General features: G+C 39.3%; 2 protein-coding genes across 3 annotated transcripts in view; one reads left to right on the top strand and one right to left on the bottom strand.

The window, feature by feature from the left end:
• IQGAP2 (IQ motif containing GTPase activating protein 2) overlaps nt 1–17445 on the bottom strand; it is a 161288-nt gene that overhangs the window by 46665 nt on the left and 97178 nt on the right. The window contains exons 10-15 of one of the 2 annotated variants that reach the window (XM_048503984.1): nt 17131–17294; nt 16649–16736; nt 12406–12569; nt 10850–11010; nt 10240–10364; nt 7353–7516 (exon numbers count right to left, since the gene is read on the bottom strand). In XM_048503984.1, coding sequence (XP_048359941.1) covers nt 7353–7516; nt 10240–10364; nt 10850–11010; nt 12406–12569; nt 16649–16736; nt 17131–17294 — 866 coding nt within the window. The remainder of the gene's footprint in view (nt 1–7352; nt 7517–10239; nt 10365–10849; nt 11011–12405; nt 12570–16648; nt 16737–17130; nt 17295–17445) is intronic. The other variant, XM_048503985.1, reaches the window with a different exon arrangement.
• F2RL2 (coagulation factor II thrombin receptor like 2) lies at nt 979–5407 on the top strand. Its single transcript, XM_048503990.1, has 2 exons — nt 979–1114; nt 2926–5407. The coding sequence occupies exons 1-2, from the start codon at nt 1051–1053 to the stop codon at nt 4041–4043; spliced, it is 1182 nt and encodes a 393-aa protein (XP_048359947.1). The 5' UTR covers nt 979–1050; the 3' UTR covers nt 4044–5407.

Raw genomic sequence — 17445 nt, forward strand, 5'->3', positions numbered from 1 at the left:
TTTCATTTGAGCATCACTGCCTATTTATTACATTTTTAATAACCATCTTTGAACTTCATTAGAGCCAAAATTTAGAGAAACTGTATAATGAACAAACGTATAAAGTAACCTAGGAAACATATACAATAAATTTTATTTTCTATTAAGAACTTGGTTGCTATTCACATACAAATTGCAAGCGAGTTCCTGGAAAGTCTGTGTTCATTTCAAGTCAGCAAAATCTCCCTATGGCTGATTACCCACAGCCAGCTCTGCCCCACCCTTGCCCCACTCTGGTGCAAAAATCGTGCCAAAAGTGGTCTTACTTTCTGCAGGGAAAGCGAGAAGCACTTGCAGGGCAAGAGGAAGCATGTCAGGAAAAGACATCTTGCCCCGATGTGCTCCCTCTCTCAACACACTTTCTGCCCTGACACGCTCCAGCTGCCAGGGTGTAGCAGCTGCCCCATGGGTAATCGGCCTATGTATGCTTCTCACTACTAATTGCAGAAGCACTCCCAAGGAAGAACACAATGGATTAATTCAATGTGCTTCTTAACAAAGGTGTACTAAATTTTGAGGATAACAGTTATCTGACAACTATATAACTTTCATAAATTTCAGTTCTTTAATCTGGCAAAACTGACAATCATTCCTCCTTACACATTTCTAATATCACCTTATATTTTATTCTGCCAGTACTGTAACATCTCATTCTAGCCTTTATAAGAACACCTGAACAATTATTTTAAAATTATAGCGGCTGAACTCTCCCTCCTTCCTAAATTCATGGCAGTTCAGGAGTTAATTTATTCTTGCCAAAAAAAGGAAAAGGAAAGAATGGTTTGTGTGTTGACTAAGGCTCAACCGTCAAGCCTGTTGCCACATACAGCTGGGTTACGCCCTTCTCCATATAAAGAAAGTAGCTTTGCTTCCCAAGACAGCATATACAGAATGATTCTGGAATGTAGATTGGAAGCTCCAAGCAATTCTTTTGCTGAAGTTTGTTTCAAGATACCATTAAACAAGCTTTAAGACGCCATTAGACACTCTTGAAAAATCTGAACTGCCACAATGAAAATTTTGTTCCTGTTAACAAGTGGACTGCTTTTTCTGTCCTTTGGTTTATGCCAGAAAGGTAAGACATTCACATTCTGCGTTATGTCTCTAAGTGTTTTTTTTAAAAAAGGTAATATTAACCAAGTTAAAGTTACATATGTATCATACACAATTGGTATGCATGGTTGGAAGGCATACAATGTATAGTAACTTTTTGAGCTAAGGAAGTAAAAGTTTGATCTTTGCCTAAATGGGAGACCTCCTGAAAACCTACACAATTGGGATTGATAATAGGCAGAAAATGAGGTATATATAACACGAGTTCATTAAATAAATTATAGCCTGGATTATGAAACAATCTGAAATGGGGAAGAATTCCATAATAATATTTTGATGGGCGATGTACTTAATTTTCATTTTCATTAGTAACTTTTAGCTAAGGATCGTCAATAAAGCATTCAGTAATGTCCCCAAGAACAAATAAAGTAAATGACAAGAAATTATTGGAGAAAAACCCCTCAATACATAAAAACGATACTATTTTTATTAGCTAATTCCACTTCCCAGGGATTATTAATGCCCAGAAAAATCCTGCAAATAATTTCTTTACATTCAGCGAAAAAGCATTTAGCACAAAAACAGTCGTGAACTAATGACAAGATACCTGGATTCATGTGTTTGGCACATTCACACAGAAAATGCTTAGGATTGTCCTTATGCTAAAGCACAAACAATTTGAACGCTTCAGCCAAAAGGAAAATAAATTCCTACCACTCAATATACTCTATACCAGTGGTTCTCAACCTTCCTAATGCCATGATCCTTTAATACAGTTCCTCATGTTGTGGTGACCCCCAATCCTAACATTTATCCATTTTACAGATGGAGAACACTGATGCAGAGAGTCTTAGGCGACCCCTGTGAAAGGGGTCACGACCCACAGGTTGAGAACCGCTGCGCTATACTATGCATATACCTTGCACAGTTAACATGCTTCTTTAAATTTATAATTAATCCAGACAGGAAAACTTCAAGTGGGAACAATGTCACTATTATGTGATGCTGTAATCTTAAAAGAGTTTATCTGATAAGGAAGAGGCCTTTCTGGTGATACTATACTGACAATCTGGCTTAATAGAATATACAGCTCTTTTTAAAGGGTTGATTAGAAACTTCTTCCTAAGTGTTCAAATAAGCATGGGATCTGTTGTTTTTTATGACTGCCACAGTGAAATTGGATGGCTGCTCTGTCCTTACCACTTGAGCTCTGAGGTGCTTGGGTGATTTAAAAAAAAATTATCAGGGAGTAGTTCTGTTTAGCACGGTTCTGCGTACTCCACCAGCAGAAGTGAGGCAGATGGTGACCACAGGCGCTTGCCTTTAGACTGGCCACTTTGAGGCTCATCTGATGTTTTATCTTATTGTCCTTCTAGACACTGAACCACCATATTTCTCTTTATCCAGGTTTTTAACTGACCAGTTCCATATGCTTTAGCTGTTTTCATGGCCCGCATCTCATCTATGGACTGTTTTATGTATTCAGTTTTGGCCATATAATGTTTGCATGCTGTTTTCATGCCACTGCCTTGTCTCTGTGGCTTATTTATTATCCAAACATCCATATATTATTATTTTTATTACTTTATTGCTCTGGATTTACTCTGTGAACCACATTGAGCAGATCTTTGAAGATTTGGCTCATTTTCTAAGTGACAGTACTAGATTTAAGTCAGTGGGACTTTGTGGGACTGGATTGTAAGAGTAATAAGAATGACAAGACATGAAGTGCACAACCACCAATTTCATAAGCAAAAAAGCTTTTTCCCTTTAAAAAGTAAAGCACACAAACAGGACTTTTAGCCGCTTTAACGGTTTGTCTTTAACTTGCAGAAAGCAAATGTAACAGCAGCAGTTTGGACTGTCAAGGCAATACGTCTCATATAATCAAGACTTTCCGAGGCACTCCACAAGACCAGCATGAGGAGATCCCTCTTTCAGTCATAGACAGTCCGACAAAGACAAGCCACAACAAACAAAAACAAAACAAGGATTCTGCGGGGAAGTCCAATGCCTCCTCACTAAAAGTAAACAATTCCACAGTGGAATATCTCACCAGCTCACTGAGCACAAAACTGATCCCAGCTGTTTATTTAGCTGTGGTTTTAGTAGGGGTGCCATCAAATGCCCTCACGCTATGGATGCTGTTTTTCAAAATGAGATCAGTCCGTACAGCCATATTCTACACAAACCTAGCCATTTCAGACTTTCTATTCTGTGTTATGTTACCATTCAAAATCACATATCACCTCAATGGTAATAACTGGATACTTGGAGAAGCCATGTGCCGAATCATGACTGTGGTCTTCTATGGTAACATGTATTGTTCCATTCTACTCCTCACCTGCATCAGCATCAGCCGTTATGTCGCCATTGTTCATCCGTTCACTTACAGAACTTTGCCTAAGCAACATTTGACAACATTTGCCTGTGCGATGATCTGGACTGCTGTCTTCTTATACATGTTGCCTCTGACCTTAATGAAGCAAACCTATTATTTGGATCAACTAAATATTATTACTTGCCACGATGTTCATAGTGACTGTGAATCGGCATCACCCTTCCAGTTTTATTACTTCATCTCTCTGGCAGTCTTTGGATTTGTGATACCCCTTTGCATTGTTATTTTTTGTTATGTTTCAATTATACGAACTCTCAAAGCTTACAATCAGAAGTGGCTCTGGTACATTAAAGCCAGTTTCCTCATCCTTAGCATTTTCGCTATTTGTTACACACCAAGTAATATCACGCTGATTGCTCATCATGTGAATTACTACCGCAATGCTAGAGACAGTCTGTATTTCTTTTACCTTATTGCTTTAAGCCTGAGCAGTCTGAACAGCTGCCTTGATCCACTTCTTTACTTCTTCACATCCAAAGTCAAAAGAAAGACCAGTGCTCATCACACCACGGCTAAAAAGGCTCAGGATGGACGCATGTTATACCCTTGACAAAATTGTGCATGTATTTTTGTTCACGAAATGCTATTTACGAATTTTATTTTTATACTGGTAAAACTTTAGCAATAGACAAATATTATGGAGACAAATTCTGATTGGCTAAATGAACAGTTATTCATCTAATGGTATAGCTGACTACTTAGGTGGTGAGGCTGCAAGTTGAATATATTTGTTTCACTTTCCTATGGAATAAAAGTCCTGCAAAGACTATACAGAGAATATATACCTCAGTGGATAACTATACACAGGGCTGCTAGTAGGGAGATCTCCAGCCCCCACCTGTCATTTTCTGCTGCCACTCAGCATAGCAGCATGCAATTAAAAATAATTTATAGAGCCAGAGGCATGATGTCACTTCTAGGGAAATTCAGTCCTCCCTAAATATCACCAAAACCTTTATTGTTTTACCACAGAGGTTCTGGCAATTCCTAGAGAGTAGTGAAGTCACTTCCAGATTTTTCTAAAATAATAGAAGCTATTCAGTCAGATAGTTGCATTAGGAAACTTTGTGTTTTTTTAGCCATTTTTGTGAAGGGAGGAGGGATTGACTAAAGGAAAGGCCAGTGAATGGCATAGGTAACTTTAAGGCTCTTCTGGTTTGCAGAAATCCAGAGGGGGTATGGATAGAACACACCAAGAAAGAGAACGGGGCAAGCCAGGATAGAAGACTCTGGAAGGAACAAGGGAATAATCCCAGTGTTATGGTGGTGGAAAATGCTGCTAAACCCCATAGGGTTTTCATGACGAGACAAACAGAGCTGGTATTGCCTTTGCCTGCCTTTGGCTTTCCTGGTGGTCTTCCATTCGAGTACAAACCAGGGCCAAATCTGTTTAGCTCCCAAGTCTGATGAGAGTGGGCTAGCCTGGACCATGGTAACAAATGTACACTAAGGAAAGGAAATATGTCAGAGGTAAAAAAGAAAACACTGCCAAAACTAAATGGGTGTGCATTATGGGTTCTGTGTGCATTACGGGTTCTGACTTATGAATTAATGTCCTCCAAAATGTCCCACTGTCAACAGCCTTACTCAGGTCTTGCAAACCAAGGGCTGAAGCTTCCTTTATAAAGTCAATGCAAAGACAAATACATTAATAAATGTATCCTAAGCATTTATGTATTACCAAGGTGCACTGTGTTCAGTGGGACTCACTTTTGAAAAACAGCTTGAAAATGGCCATTTTAATATTTAAAAAATCAGTATGTACGAGGTTTCTTCAAACAAACTAATGACAGACATTGGCCTATTCACAGATAGCATGGCAAGGAAGTAGAATGCTCAAATAATAAAACAAGGTTGCTGTAAACATTTTGGTATATGCCATTAAAGGTTACTTAATATTTACTTGCAATAAAAGTATGTGTCCTTGTGCAATTCTGAACTAATTCTGCTGTGACAATTTCCCAGAAAAATATGATCTAGTCCACTGTATTGTCAAAGGCTGGCAAGACCGGAATCAACTGGCTGTTCAGGATTTCCTGAGCTATGGGACTGAGGTCTGGTAGCTTTTGTTCCTAATGTTTCGCTCGCATCTATGGCTGGCTGGCAGCTTTAGAGGCGTGTCACTGTGAGATGTGTTTCTATTCACGGCACAGAAACCCATCTCACTGTGCCATGCCTCTGAAGATGCCAGCCAAAGATGTGGGCGAAACATTAGGAGCAAAAATTACCAGACCATGGTGACACAGCCCATAAAACCGACAGCAGTGGATCGAGTACATTTTAAACACTCACTGTTCTCCCCAATGGAGCTCAGCATACCCAGTTCTCCCTTCTTCATTTTATCTTCACCACTATCCTATGACATAGGTTAGGTTGACAGAAGTGACTGGAGGCCAGTGCCATTAAGCAAGGTTAATGACAGAGTGGAAATGGAGTATCCCAGGTACTAGTACAACTCACTAACCACAGCACCACTCTGGGCTCACACGTCCATCAGCAAGTGCATAAAGAGCAGAGGCTGAGGGACAGTGGAGGATCAGCTGGCAAATTAGAAATCAAAGGATATTAGTCAGCATATTCTGCTGACTAATAAAGTCTAAGGAAGCACTCAGCACGAACATATAAAAAGAAAAAGAGCTATACAAAGCTCTGCATACAGATTTTGTTATTTCTATCTGCAACTTCAACATAAGTAATCTACAGATTTGTTTGTTGTATGACACAGTTGCTTAATGAGGCATTTCTTTGTGCAAATTATGTCTTGAGCATGATTGCCTGTGCTGGAGAAATTTTACCTCTCTCAAATCCAACAGCCAAGGACTGAAACCAAATGGCTAGCCATTGAACAGATGAAATGTTTGCTACAGAGAGAACCAGGAGGACAATAATCAAGACATAACTAGGGAATTTGCTACACATGATCTTTTTATAGGTTCTCACTTCAAACTGTTTCAGTTTATCCCAATTTCCAAATTTTTGTGCCTTTTGTTTTCACTTTGAGTTTTTGTTTTTCTGCCATTCTTTTCTGGTCCCTTTGAGAGAACTTTTACTCAGTTTTTTTAGAAGCTTGTTTTGATTCACCTTTTCCCTCATACATAATTTTTCTGCCAGTTTTCTTTGTCCTGCCCGCTCCTATCCATCTCCAGCCTACTTTTTAATTATTGGACTGCTGTCGTCAAACAACTTCCTCTTCACCACACCACTCTGGAGACAACTGGTTTCTTTTTTAAAAAATACTGTTATCTCACTGGAGGGTTGTATTAATAGGCTTATGAGGTTCTCTGAATTCCTAACTTCCATTTTTTAAAAATGGAAGTATCTAACTTCTTTCCCCTCAGAGATATAAGGAAAAGGGAATATATCCATGAGGGAATGAGCTGGAGACTTACTTGTTAAAAATGAAAGCTGATAATTCAGAGGATCTCCTAGGCCTACTGATACAATGCTCCAGCAAGATATCAATATTTTAATGCCTATTTTTTGAAAAGGGGAGGTGTTGCAATGCCACCACTGTTGGCATGCGTGGAAGACAATAAACTGATTCCACAAGTGTGAAAATACTTAGGGAGGGCAGATGTGCAGAACAACCATGCCTAAACCAATTCCAAAGCTTGTGGATCAACTCCCAAGAAAATTAAAAGTAACTCAAGTGTGCAGAAAACCTATATACACGTGATCCCCACCCACCCCAAGGTCAGCTTCCATTCACAAAAGTACAATAACCAAATTTACCTGATCAAATATCACTGGTATTAAAGAGGTAATATGCAGATACTGCAGAAGTGTGGCAGGAAGGAATTACAGACTGTTTGGTATTTGGAAGCTTGCAAGGCAGGAAAGAAAACTTGGGAAACCTTACCTGACATTTGAGTGTTTTTGCATTCTTGAGTACATCTTGGTAATGCCAAGCATTTGCTGTTCTCACATTTTGGAGCTTCACTGCAGGTAGCAATAGTGCTTCTAGTGTTTTTGTAGGATCTCCATGATCAATGGCTTCATTAATGAGACCAACTGCTACAGTCCCTAAGCAAGAAAGAAGCAGGAATGAACTGAAGCACAATACTATAATGCATTATTTAATATGCTATAATGTGTGCACATGCAAGAAAAAAATTGCAACAAGGCTGTGGTGGAACATGCCTTTTCTAACGTACAGGCCCTATTCCACCCCCACCCTCTCCCACGGGTTTCCAACTCCCCCAGAAGGGGCTGCTCTCTCTCTGTCTGTCTCTCTTGAGCAACTGCTGCCACCATCTGACTGTTGTAGGAACTGCCCAATGGGAGGGTCAGAAATGGATCCACCAGCTTCACTTCCAAACTCTGAGGCCCTGCCTCGACATCTCCCAGGGATGATTTGCTGCCTGGAGTGCCCCTGGAGGAATAGCTGCTTGTCAACTGTCAGCCTTCCTTCCTTAAAATAGCATGTCAAAGACAATGGAGATCTATGTGGTACAGAGAACCACTACCAGAAAACGTTCTTTACAATACTCAGTACTGATGTTTAAATCAGAATGATTTCCTCCCTGATTTATTATGCAACTTTTAAATTGTTAAGTGGGATTCTTTTTCTTAAAGTCATATTTCCTTACAGAATGACATTTTAGTTGCTGAGAGATAAAACACACATAAGTGATTCCTATGTAATCACACATAACCTATTCATAAATGACCTGGAAGTAGGGGTGGGTAGCGTGGTGGCCAAGTTTGCAGATGATACCAAATTATGTAGGGTGGTGAGAACCACAAAGGATTGCGAAGAGCTCCAAGTGGACCTTGATAAATTAGGTGAGTGGGCTAAGAAATGGCAAATGCAGTTCAATGTAGCAAAATGCAAAGTGATGCACATAGGGGCAAAAAATCCAAACTTCACATTATCACGCTTTACAAGGGTCAGTGCTATCAGTCACAGACCATTGTGAAAGGGATTTGGGCGTCTTAGTTGATAGAAGTTCCATGGGAATAAGTCAACTCAATGCATGGCAGCTGTGAAAAAAGGGCAAACTCTATGCTGTGGGATCATTAGAAAAGGAATTGATAATAAAACTGCAAAGATTGTCATGCCCATTATATAAAGCAGTGGGATGCAAATCCGCACTTGGAGTACTGTGTCCAGTTCTGAGTAAATGCCAAGCATCTTCAAAAAGGATATTGAGGAGATAAGCAGAAAAGCTGCAGAGAAGGGCAACAAGGATGATTGAGGGACTGCAGCACCTTCCCTATGAGGAGAGGCTGCAGCGTTTGGGACTCTTTAGTTTGGAGAGGAGACGGCTGAGGGGGGATATGATTGAAGTCTATAAAATTATGCATGGGGTAGAAAATGTTGACAGAGAGAAATTTTTCTCTCTTTCTCACAATACTAGAACCAGGGGTCATTCATTGAAAATGCTGGGGGGAAGAATTCGGACTAATAAAAGGAAACACTTCTTCACGCAACGTGTGATTGGTGTTTGGAATATGCTGCCACAGGAGGTGGTGATGGCCACTAACCTGGATAGCTTTAAAAGGGGCTTGGACAGATTTATGGAGGAGAAGTCGATTTATGGCTACCAATCCTCTTTGATCTGAGATTGCAAATGCCTTAACAGACCAGGTGATCGGGAGCAACAGCCGCAGAAGGCCATTGCTTCCAAATCCTGCATGTGAGCTCCCAAAGGCACCTGGTGGGCCACTGCGAGTAGCAGAGAGCTGGACTAGATGGACTCTGGTCTGATCCAGCTGGCTTGTTCTTATGTTCTTATGTTCTTATTACTTGATCATTCACAGTATTCACATCACATTCACCCTTCACTAAAAATTGCTGTGTTGAGATGCTACGATGCTCATATTTGTGGCATTCAGCTGGCAATGGCCCTTACGACTGCAAAACAATATTTAATGCTAAAGTCAATCAGTGATCGATATTTGGAACAAGGCCAGCATTAGGACTTCCACTGTTATCAATGTATGTTCCATTTGCTTCCTTACCGTCTTTTAATAATTTTTAAATTAAAAAGTGATGAATTTGTTCTAAACTAGATTATATTCTGAAGCATATTCAAAATTTCTAAAAAATTATACATGAACCAGTCTTCAGAAATAAGACCTTACTTAGTTGAACTTGCCCTCTATTGAGGCAATTCAGAATGGCACTATTGTTTTAGAAATAATTTACATAGTACTCTTGAAATCCTTGACTTTCTCCATTCTTGGAAATAGGTGGTGATGGGGACTTTGGCAACTGAATACCAAATACTAAACTTCCTGTACTTCCTGTGACCCATTTAATGTAATTCTATGCTGCCCCCTAAGTAAAACCCAGGAACTTCACAAGAATTAACAATGACTAAGTATATATTCATGGTTAATATTATGAGCAACAAGCCAGGTTGAATCTCATAGTCAGAAGCAAAACCAAATTTGCAATTTGAACATTCCAGATCAATCTATTAATGTACTCCAACAGACAAGTTGAAAACTACTACTCAGTTACTATAATTTGTAATATTTATATCATGTCCTACGGAAGTCTCCTATCCAGGCAAGCATCAGATCCAGAGTACATTAGTATCAGCACAGATAATGTAACACACACCTGTAGGCCACATCTCTAATATGTCTCTTAATCCATCCTATTCTTAAAGGGCTGTTGTGGAAAACATATCTGAATGAACTGAATAAAACTATGAACAACTATACACTCAGATTTATAATTTACCAGTACTCCTTTGGACAAAATTTAGAACCCAGGCCTTAAAGGAACTACTTACTGTCATTTTCCTCTTGTATTTGCATATTAACCATGTCGATGCAGTTTTGGATATCATTCCAGCTTAAATATTCTTGTCCTTGAGATGAAGCTTCTAACTTCATAGTCATCAGAGTATCAGCATAGCTGTAAGCAGTTCATTAAAGTCTGTTACTATACACTTTTTGCAGGATTATTATTACAGGTGATTTATGGCGACCCCTTAGGGTTTTCAAGGTAAGGGATGGTTTGCCATTGCCTGCCTCCACATCACACCTGTGGTGTTCCTTGAAGGTCTCCCATCCGAATTCCTGTCAGGATCAAGGCTAGACCAAGGTAATCCAACAAGTTTCCATGGCAGAGTGAGGATTAGAACCTGGGTCTCCTAGCTCCTAGTCCAACACCTTAACTACTTCACCAAAGACCCAGCATTAAATCTGTTTTCAGTCTTGTTAGAGGAGAACATAATTTGATATGCCCAGTTACATAAACAGGTAGAAACACATAAACATACATCCCAGTGTGTCTAGGTTTCTGGCAATCTCCTACACTGTTAGATTCTGGGACCATGTGAACTGATCCTCGCTCCTCCATAGAAGCTGGTCTGGAAAAAACTTGAGCTAAGCTTTTACCGTTGTAAATGCTCTTCTTCCAGGTTATTAAACCCAATGGCTGGATTGCTGAGGTGAGTTTTTGTCGCTGCAACATTCTTGCTTTCCAAAGATTGGTTAAGTAGTACCACAGCTGATAGCATCTCCACCGCAATAGAAAGTTCATCATGAGCCAGGTAGTTCTACAGAAATACATTCAGACCAGCATGTAAACTAGATTTCCACCAATATTTAAAAGAGAACTTGTGCATTAAATTAATTTCTAAGACCTGCAAAAGGGGTCATCGTCTGCCACAGGAATGCTCAGAAAAGGAAAGGCAGTTCAAAGGCAAAAAATATGTCCTTTCATATGCTTAGAATGGGAGCAGCCAAAAGCAAATAAAACACATTACTTTGTATGTCTGATGAAAATATAAATTAAAAATTATATGAATTATATATGAGCCTTGCTGGATTACAAATTGCCATTTTTTCTTGAAAGTACATATGGAAACAGCAACTAATAGAGAATGGCCATGAATTCTAAAGTGGTGATTCACACATGGATGCACTATTCAGTCAAATGTATTTTGTATTATAGTATTGGCACACCAACAGATCACACTCATGAGGGTCATATGACATGTGAACATACGTTTTCACACAGCACTTTCCCATAAATATGTTGAAATCGCTGCAGCTATTTAGACAGAATGAGTTGCTTCAACTGTCCTAAAGAGTTCCAAGGAAAACTGATTTTTCCTTCCATGATTGGAGAAACTTTTAAATTGAAATTGTGAAGACAATAACTCACAGTGTGGTACCCTATCAATACTTTCCTGAACAAAGATTATGTGACTAGCCAAATGGTAAAAAGCTCCCTGTTAAGTCAGAGCACACTGGGCTTATTTGCACCCATAGATCACCTACATTAGTTTCTGCTCCTGCTTATGATTCATATAAGTTTATTGCATTTAATTGTATGCCAAAATAACAAAGAAATATGAAGAAAATGTGGAGAAAACAGCATTCTTCCGTTTTGCTCTCCAGGAGAATGTAACAGAAACCGTTTGCCCCAACTTGCTAAGCCTGAGGAAAGGACCATCCCCTTTCTTCACTTTTTAAAAAGTATCATCAAACAACTATATAAAATCATGGAACTGAAGAAAATTTGTGAAGTTGTATATTTTTAAGGATAAGTCACATAAAAAATCCAAAAGGGATTTCTAAGCAGTGAAATTTTGCTTATTTTTCTATGATTAACCCTTTGTAAAATGTAACCCCCGTCAGCCTGAATGGTAAGACCAATCTCAACAATTTACGTTTCATTTACTTTTTCTCACTATCACAAGGTAAATAGCACTCCTTTATAAATGGCAAATACAAAAGAATGAAAGAAGTTGTGCTTGCAATTAAGACCTGTTGTAGTTTTTAAAAGTATGTATAAACTTACCCAAGTCATAAGGAAATATACATGTGATAGAATAGCAGAGATTTAGAACAGGTTGACTTTCTACTCATTTGAAACAACAGAGCTTTGGTACATAGAATAGTTCATTTCTGAGTTATACAGCTTCAAGGGTGCTTTCTGAACTCACCACAGCATTCTGTTGTTGTAGATTGAAGAGCTCTGTCTGGTACACAGTAGCAGCAGATGGGTAAACTTCTGGCAGCTGGGCCTCAGGTTTCATAAGAGCAGCAATTGTTTTATTAGGGTCGCAGTTACGAATAGCAGTATTGATGTGATCAACTGCTATAAGTTCTAGGGGCAAGAGAAAAAAAATACCTTCAGAAGTCCCTATTGAATCCATTTCATACTGTGCAGCTGATATTTCTCGCAGTATCAGTGTCAAACACAGCATCCCAAGTGAAATGTGCCACAAACACAGAAGCTATTGGGAAACAATAACTCAAAGACACTTCAGCTATGCACCAAGGAAATAAAATGTGCTCAGAATCATAGGAAAAATTAACTTGTAGGTTTTGTTTTGTCCTGTGTGTCTTTTAACTTTCAAAATATTTACAAGCACTGGTTCCAGGAGGCAAAAGCAGCAGCTGGAGACATTTGACTGGGAGTTGCTGGGACTGATGAAGATACTTTAATGGGAGACGCCATTAAGGATAACCACCTGCAAACTGGCTGATCATCTTGGCTGATTAAATTTTGCAGCAATAATTTCACAGCACCACTCTCCAGAATTAAACATTCTTCTGTAGTAGCAGGAAAATTGTCAGTCCTTTGAAAGAAAGCTGTTCTTATTTCTACACTGGAAAACAAAAATACACTTCTGGCAATGGATGATCTTACCAATTGTAGGCTGGTCTCTAAACTAACATTCTTGGATGAAGTGACTGAGCAACTGATAGAACAACCTCAGGTACATGATACATACATTTTCTCTCGACTGATTTTGATCAGGTTTCAAGACTGGGACAATTTCAATCAAACTGCTGGATGACCTGATTACTAAACTGATAAAAGGCAATGCCGCTGCGTTAGATTGCACAGAAATATCAGCTAGGTTTGATACAGCAAACTATAAAGAGTAATCAGAACATCCTGAAAAAGAGGCAGACATTGTTAGAACCACCTTCAGGTAGGTTTCAGTCTTTTTTTTTGTTAAAGCATACATGAAGAGGCTGAGATGAGTGGGGAACTTGTTGCCCGTTCCCTGAGATCTATATTCGCTCACCGACTCAACATCTGTAATAAATCAATCAATAAGATCATCTGCCGTTTCAGAGCTGGGCATCATCAACATGCTAATGACATTCTGCCATGTCTGGCATTAACAGATCCAGTTCCCAAACATTGTGGTCACATGAACATGCATGAAGCTGCCTTATACTGAATAGTCCAGCCACCTCAGGATGAACAGAGGCAGAGTATGAGGATGCTCATAGACCCAGTCTTGATGATAAACAGGCAGGTTCGAGCTGTTATTAGAGCACCTTCTTTTATCATCATCTTATTAATAAATTACTCTCCCTTCTTGTCTCAGTTGACTAGGCTACACTGATCCATGTCTTTACAGTATTTCTGCAATTTATTCTATAAGCCAGTACCCCTGAAGACAGTTTGAAAGCATTAGTGGGCATCAATGAAGCATCCTATCTGCTTGACTAGGACCATGCTACACCAACAGTAAAACAAAACCACAGGCTGTTTATACGCTTCCAGGTTCAATTCAAGTGATGGTGCTTACCTGGAAAATCTACACTGCCTGCGACCCACATACCTGAAGGACCACCTCTCTGTAAATGAGCCTATACATCAACTTAGGTCTGCTCAAAAGCTTCTCCCAGTTGTGCCTCCACTGTGGGTGGCCCACTGTGTTTTGGCCTGCCCGGCAGCCTTTTTCATTGTTTCCTCCATCCTTTAGAATGGAATCCTGGAAGCAGTTCTGAGAACCCTTACTCTTTCAGTATCTAGAAGACTAACACAGGAATGATTCTGTTGATTCTAAACCCTCAGCAGAAGGCACTCTGACGTACATTGATCTAACCTTTCGTTTCTTCATATTATATTGTCTGCTGTGAAAATATGATTTTTTTTCTGTCAAAGGCTGCTTTGAGGGAAATGAAGGGTAGAAATTCTAACCTATAATTGTCTAAGCCTTTGAAACACCCAATTACGAACCCTCAGTGAATCGCTGCGCAGGACTCAGTTCCAGCCAAGCTGTGTCTGGAAGTGAGTCCTGCCCGGCAATTGGCCCCACCTCCCTTCCCAAGACCAGTGGTCTTCAGGAAGTGTGCTTGATCCTGCATGCTGGACTCAGTGCACGATCGGCCCCCACCTCCTTTCCCAAGATGCACTGCCACGCCTGCCGCCAACAGCTGTCTAGCGTCCATTGTATTTGTTTAGCACAACAGGCTTTATGCTAGTCTTTAAACAAAATAATATTGATGGCCATTGCCTAAGGAGAGTAAGTGCTGCTGTTGATTCAGATAAAGTGGATTTGTTTAGCAGTTAATTCTTTATAAAACAAGAATTCAAAATGCTGATTACCAACTAACCTGATCTGGTAGAAACCAATATAATTTGATCTGAGGGTTCTCTTCAGTTGTCCCGCACTATATGCCCCCTTAAAGTAAATCTAACCAATGTCTGAATCAACTTAGGGAACTGAGGTGATCCCACTTTCACACAGAAATAACTTTTTCAAAATTTAACAAATAAATAGTATAATTTTATTAAACAACTGAAGGGAATATTGGTGCTAATAAAAGAAGCAGTTCTGTACACAAGTACGAAGTCATTTTCAAAGTTCAGCACAGATGGTAATTGCTTTTTGAAAAATGTCAGTTTGTCAGAGTTATTCCCTGATGCTTCACAGGTTGAACCCAAGCGAGCACTCAGACGTTCACATGTTAACTCTGGTGCCTGTAAACTATATGGAAAGGAGAATTATCCCAATTCACTCTCCCTTCACACTTCTCAAATTTTAGATCACTTCAGTGTTTGAATCAAATCCTTCTAAAGAACTAGGTATGGGGAATCTTCGCCCACATGCAGTGTAAATTCCCCTTCTGACTAGAGAATGGTTCATTTCTGAAACAATCTCTTTCACTGTCAGTTCCCTCAGCTCTATCCACTCTATCCAGAAGGTGAACTAGCTCCGTTCTTAGAACTTGGGCTAGGAATTCTTCTCTCCCTAAAAGATAATTTCCCTTCTTGGCTAGAATATGATCCATTTTTTCCCCAACACTCTCTTCCCATCAACACTACAGGTCTTTCACAGACATGTAACACATCTCTTTTCTTTATAACTCATCGCTAAAGCTTTGGCTTCTTCTGCTAAAACTCCACTCAGGCTCTGTGAGGTATTAACACTTTAGATTCAGCCTTTTCTGCCTCTGCCTGCTCCTGTCTGTCACACCTACTTATACTGATTAAAATATGCAAATATACCAAGTCCCGTGCAGCAATGCGTATGTATAAAACATGCAAACAGTTAGATCAATGAATTAAACAGGAACAACAGAGAAGAAGTTGCCATTAGCCAAAGTCACAAAAGCATTAGAAAGCATGAAAGTGTAGTTCAAGATGAATCTCCTAGAAATTTATACATTCTTGTAGTCCCAGAAAAAGCTACTGACAGAAATATGCAGTGGCAAATTTGGAACCCCTTTAAATGTAGTAATTTTTGTTTCAAGAGTGTGGAAATCAACTATTTAAGAATATTAATTAAATTCTTAAAGTCTGCGCTTACATCCGTATATCTGTGCAAACCAAGTTTACTATACTCAAGTGAACCAAGTGTCAGCATTTTGTACTCTGAATACAATGCAATGTATTTAGCAGATAAAGGCATAATTTATACACAGTTACTGATTATAGTGTGTCGCTATTGAATGAGCTGGTATTTGCGTGTGTGTGTGTGGGGGGGGGGGATCCTTGGGTTTGTTTGCTTCTTTCACCTATACATGTGGCTCTAAATCAAATGCTTTTGCAGCAATCCACAGTTAGTGGCATCACATCCAAACCACAAACGATTTGTGCTTTTCTCTGACGCTGGCTAACCCAGAAGCTGTTTCAACCACACAGGGAAGAATGCAGACCACAGGCTTGTGTGCACAGTGAAAAGAACACCCCCAGTGCACAGTGAGAAACCAAGGTCTGAAATTACTTCTAAATCATGTCCTATGATAGAACACTTTGGCCGTGTGGGGCAGGGTGGGGGGAGAAATACTGGAAATATTAGTAATTTTGTAATGGTGACAACAAAACTGTGTAAACATGCAAATGGGTTGAAGAAACAATGATTCCAAGAATGGAACAAGGTGCTCAGCCCTAAGGTGAACCAAGTGATGGAAATCCGAATGAAAAAATTTACTCACTACACTTGTGAGTCTCTGCTTCCGCATTGGCAATACTAACTTCATTCTGTATCTCACTTTTGTCAAGCATAATTGGAAACCCTGCCATCTGATTAGAAAAAAATGTTTCATTATATTTTTATTAAGCTAAAATCACTAGGATACAGCTAATGCTACTTTCTAAATGTAACTGTTTCACCATCAGAAGTGTGATGCTATCTACTAAAAATTCTTGCATTAATCAAAAGATTCCCAAACATGGACAAATGTGTGGGTTTCTAAAAAATCAGTTTTCCCAACTAGGATTAAATATAGTTTTTTTATTCCATTTATAACCAGTTTTAGCCTCTGTTCATGACTCATATTGGTTATTCAAAAGGACATTGCATATAGCAGTATATAATATTTTGCTAGTCTCCTGCCCTTCAACAATTCATGTTGAAATAATAAATTAACAAGTTCAAGGCAAAAGTATCAAACTACCATGTATTACATTGAGTTACCTGTGTTCTCTGATCTTTAGAGTCAAATAACTGTGCTAGATACCATGAGGAATTTTGCGGCAGAACTTCAAGCAGACTCAGAGTAGAACAGTTCAAGCCTGCCATAAGTGCCATTTCATCTTGCCTGTCAATTGCCGTGTTCACTTGGTCTAAAGCTATGTGAACTGAAAGGAAAACAATGCTTAAAAATGGCAAATACTCTGGATTTTGAAAGGTCAGCATCAGTGGAGAGATTGTGCATATGAACTATCAATGGTGGTCTTTATTCTCCAGGGCACCATAAAACCTTTAGCAAGCTCAAAACTTTTCCTGTTT

The sequence above is a fragment of the Sphaerodactylus townsendi genome, linkage group LG07 (genome assembly GCF_021028975.2).
Source record: "Sphaerodactylus townsendi isolate TG3544 linkage group LG07, MPM_Stown_v2.3, whole genome shotgun sequence".
Taxonomy (NCBI): Eukaryota; Metazoa; Chordata; class Lepidosauria; order Squamata; family Sphaerodactylidae; genus Sphaerodactylus; species Sphaerodactylus townsendi.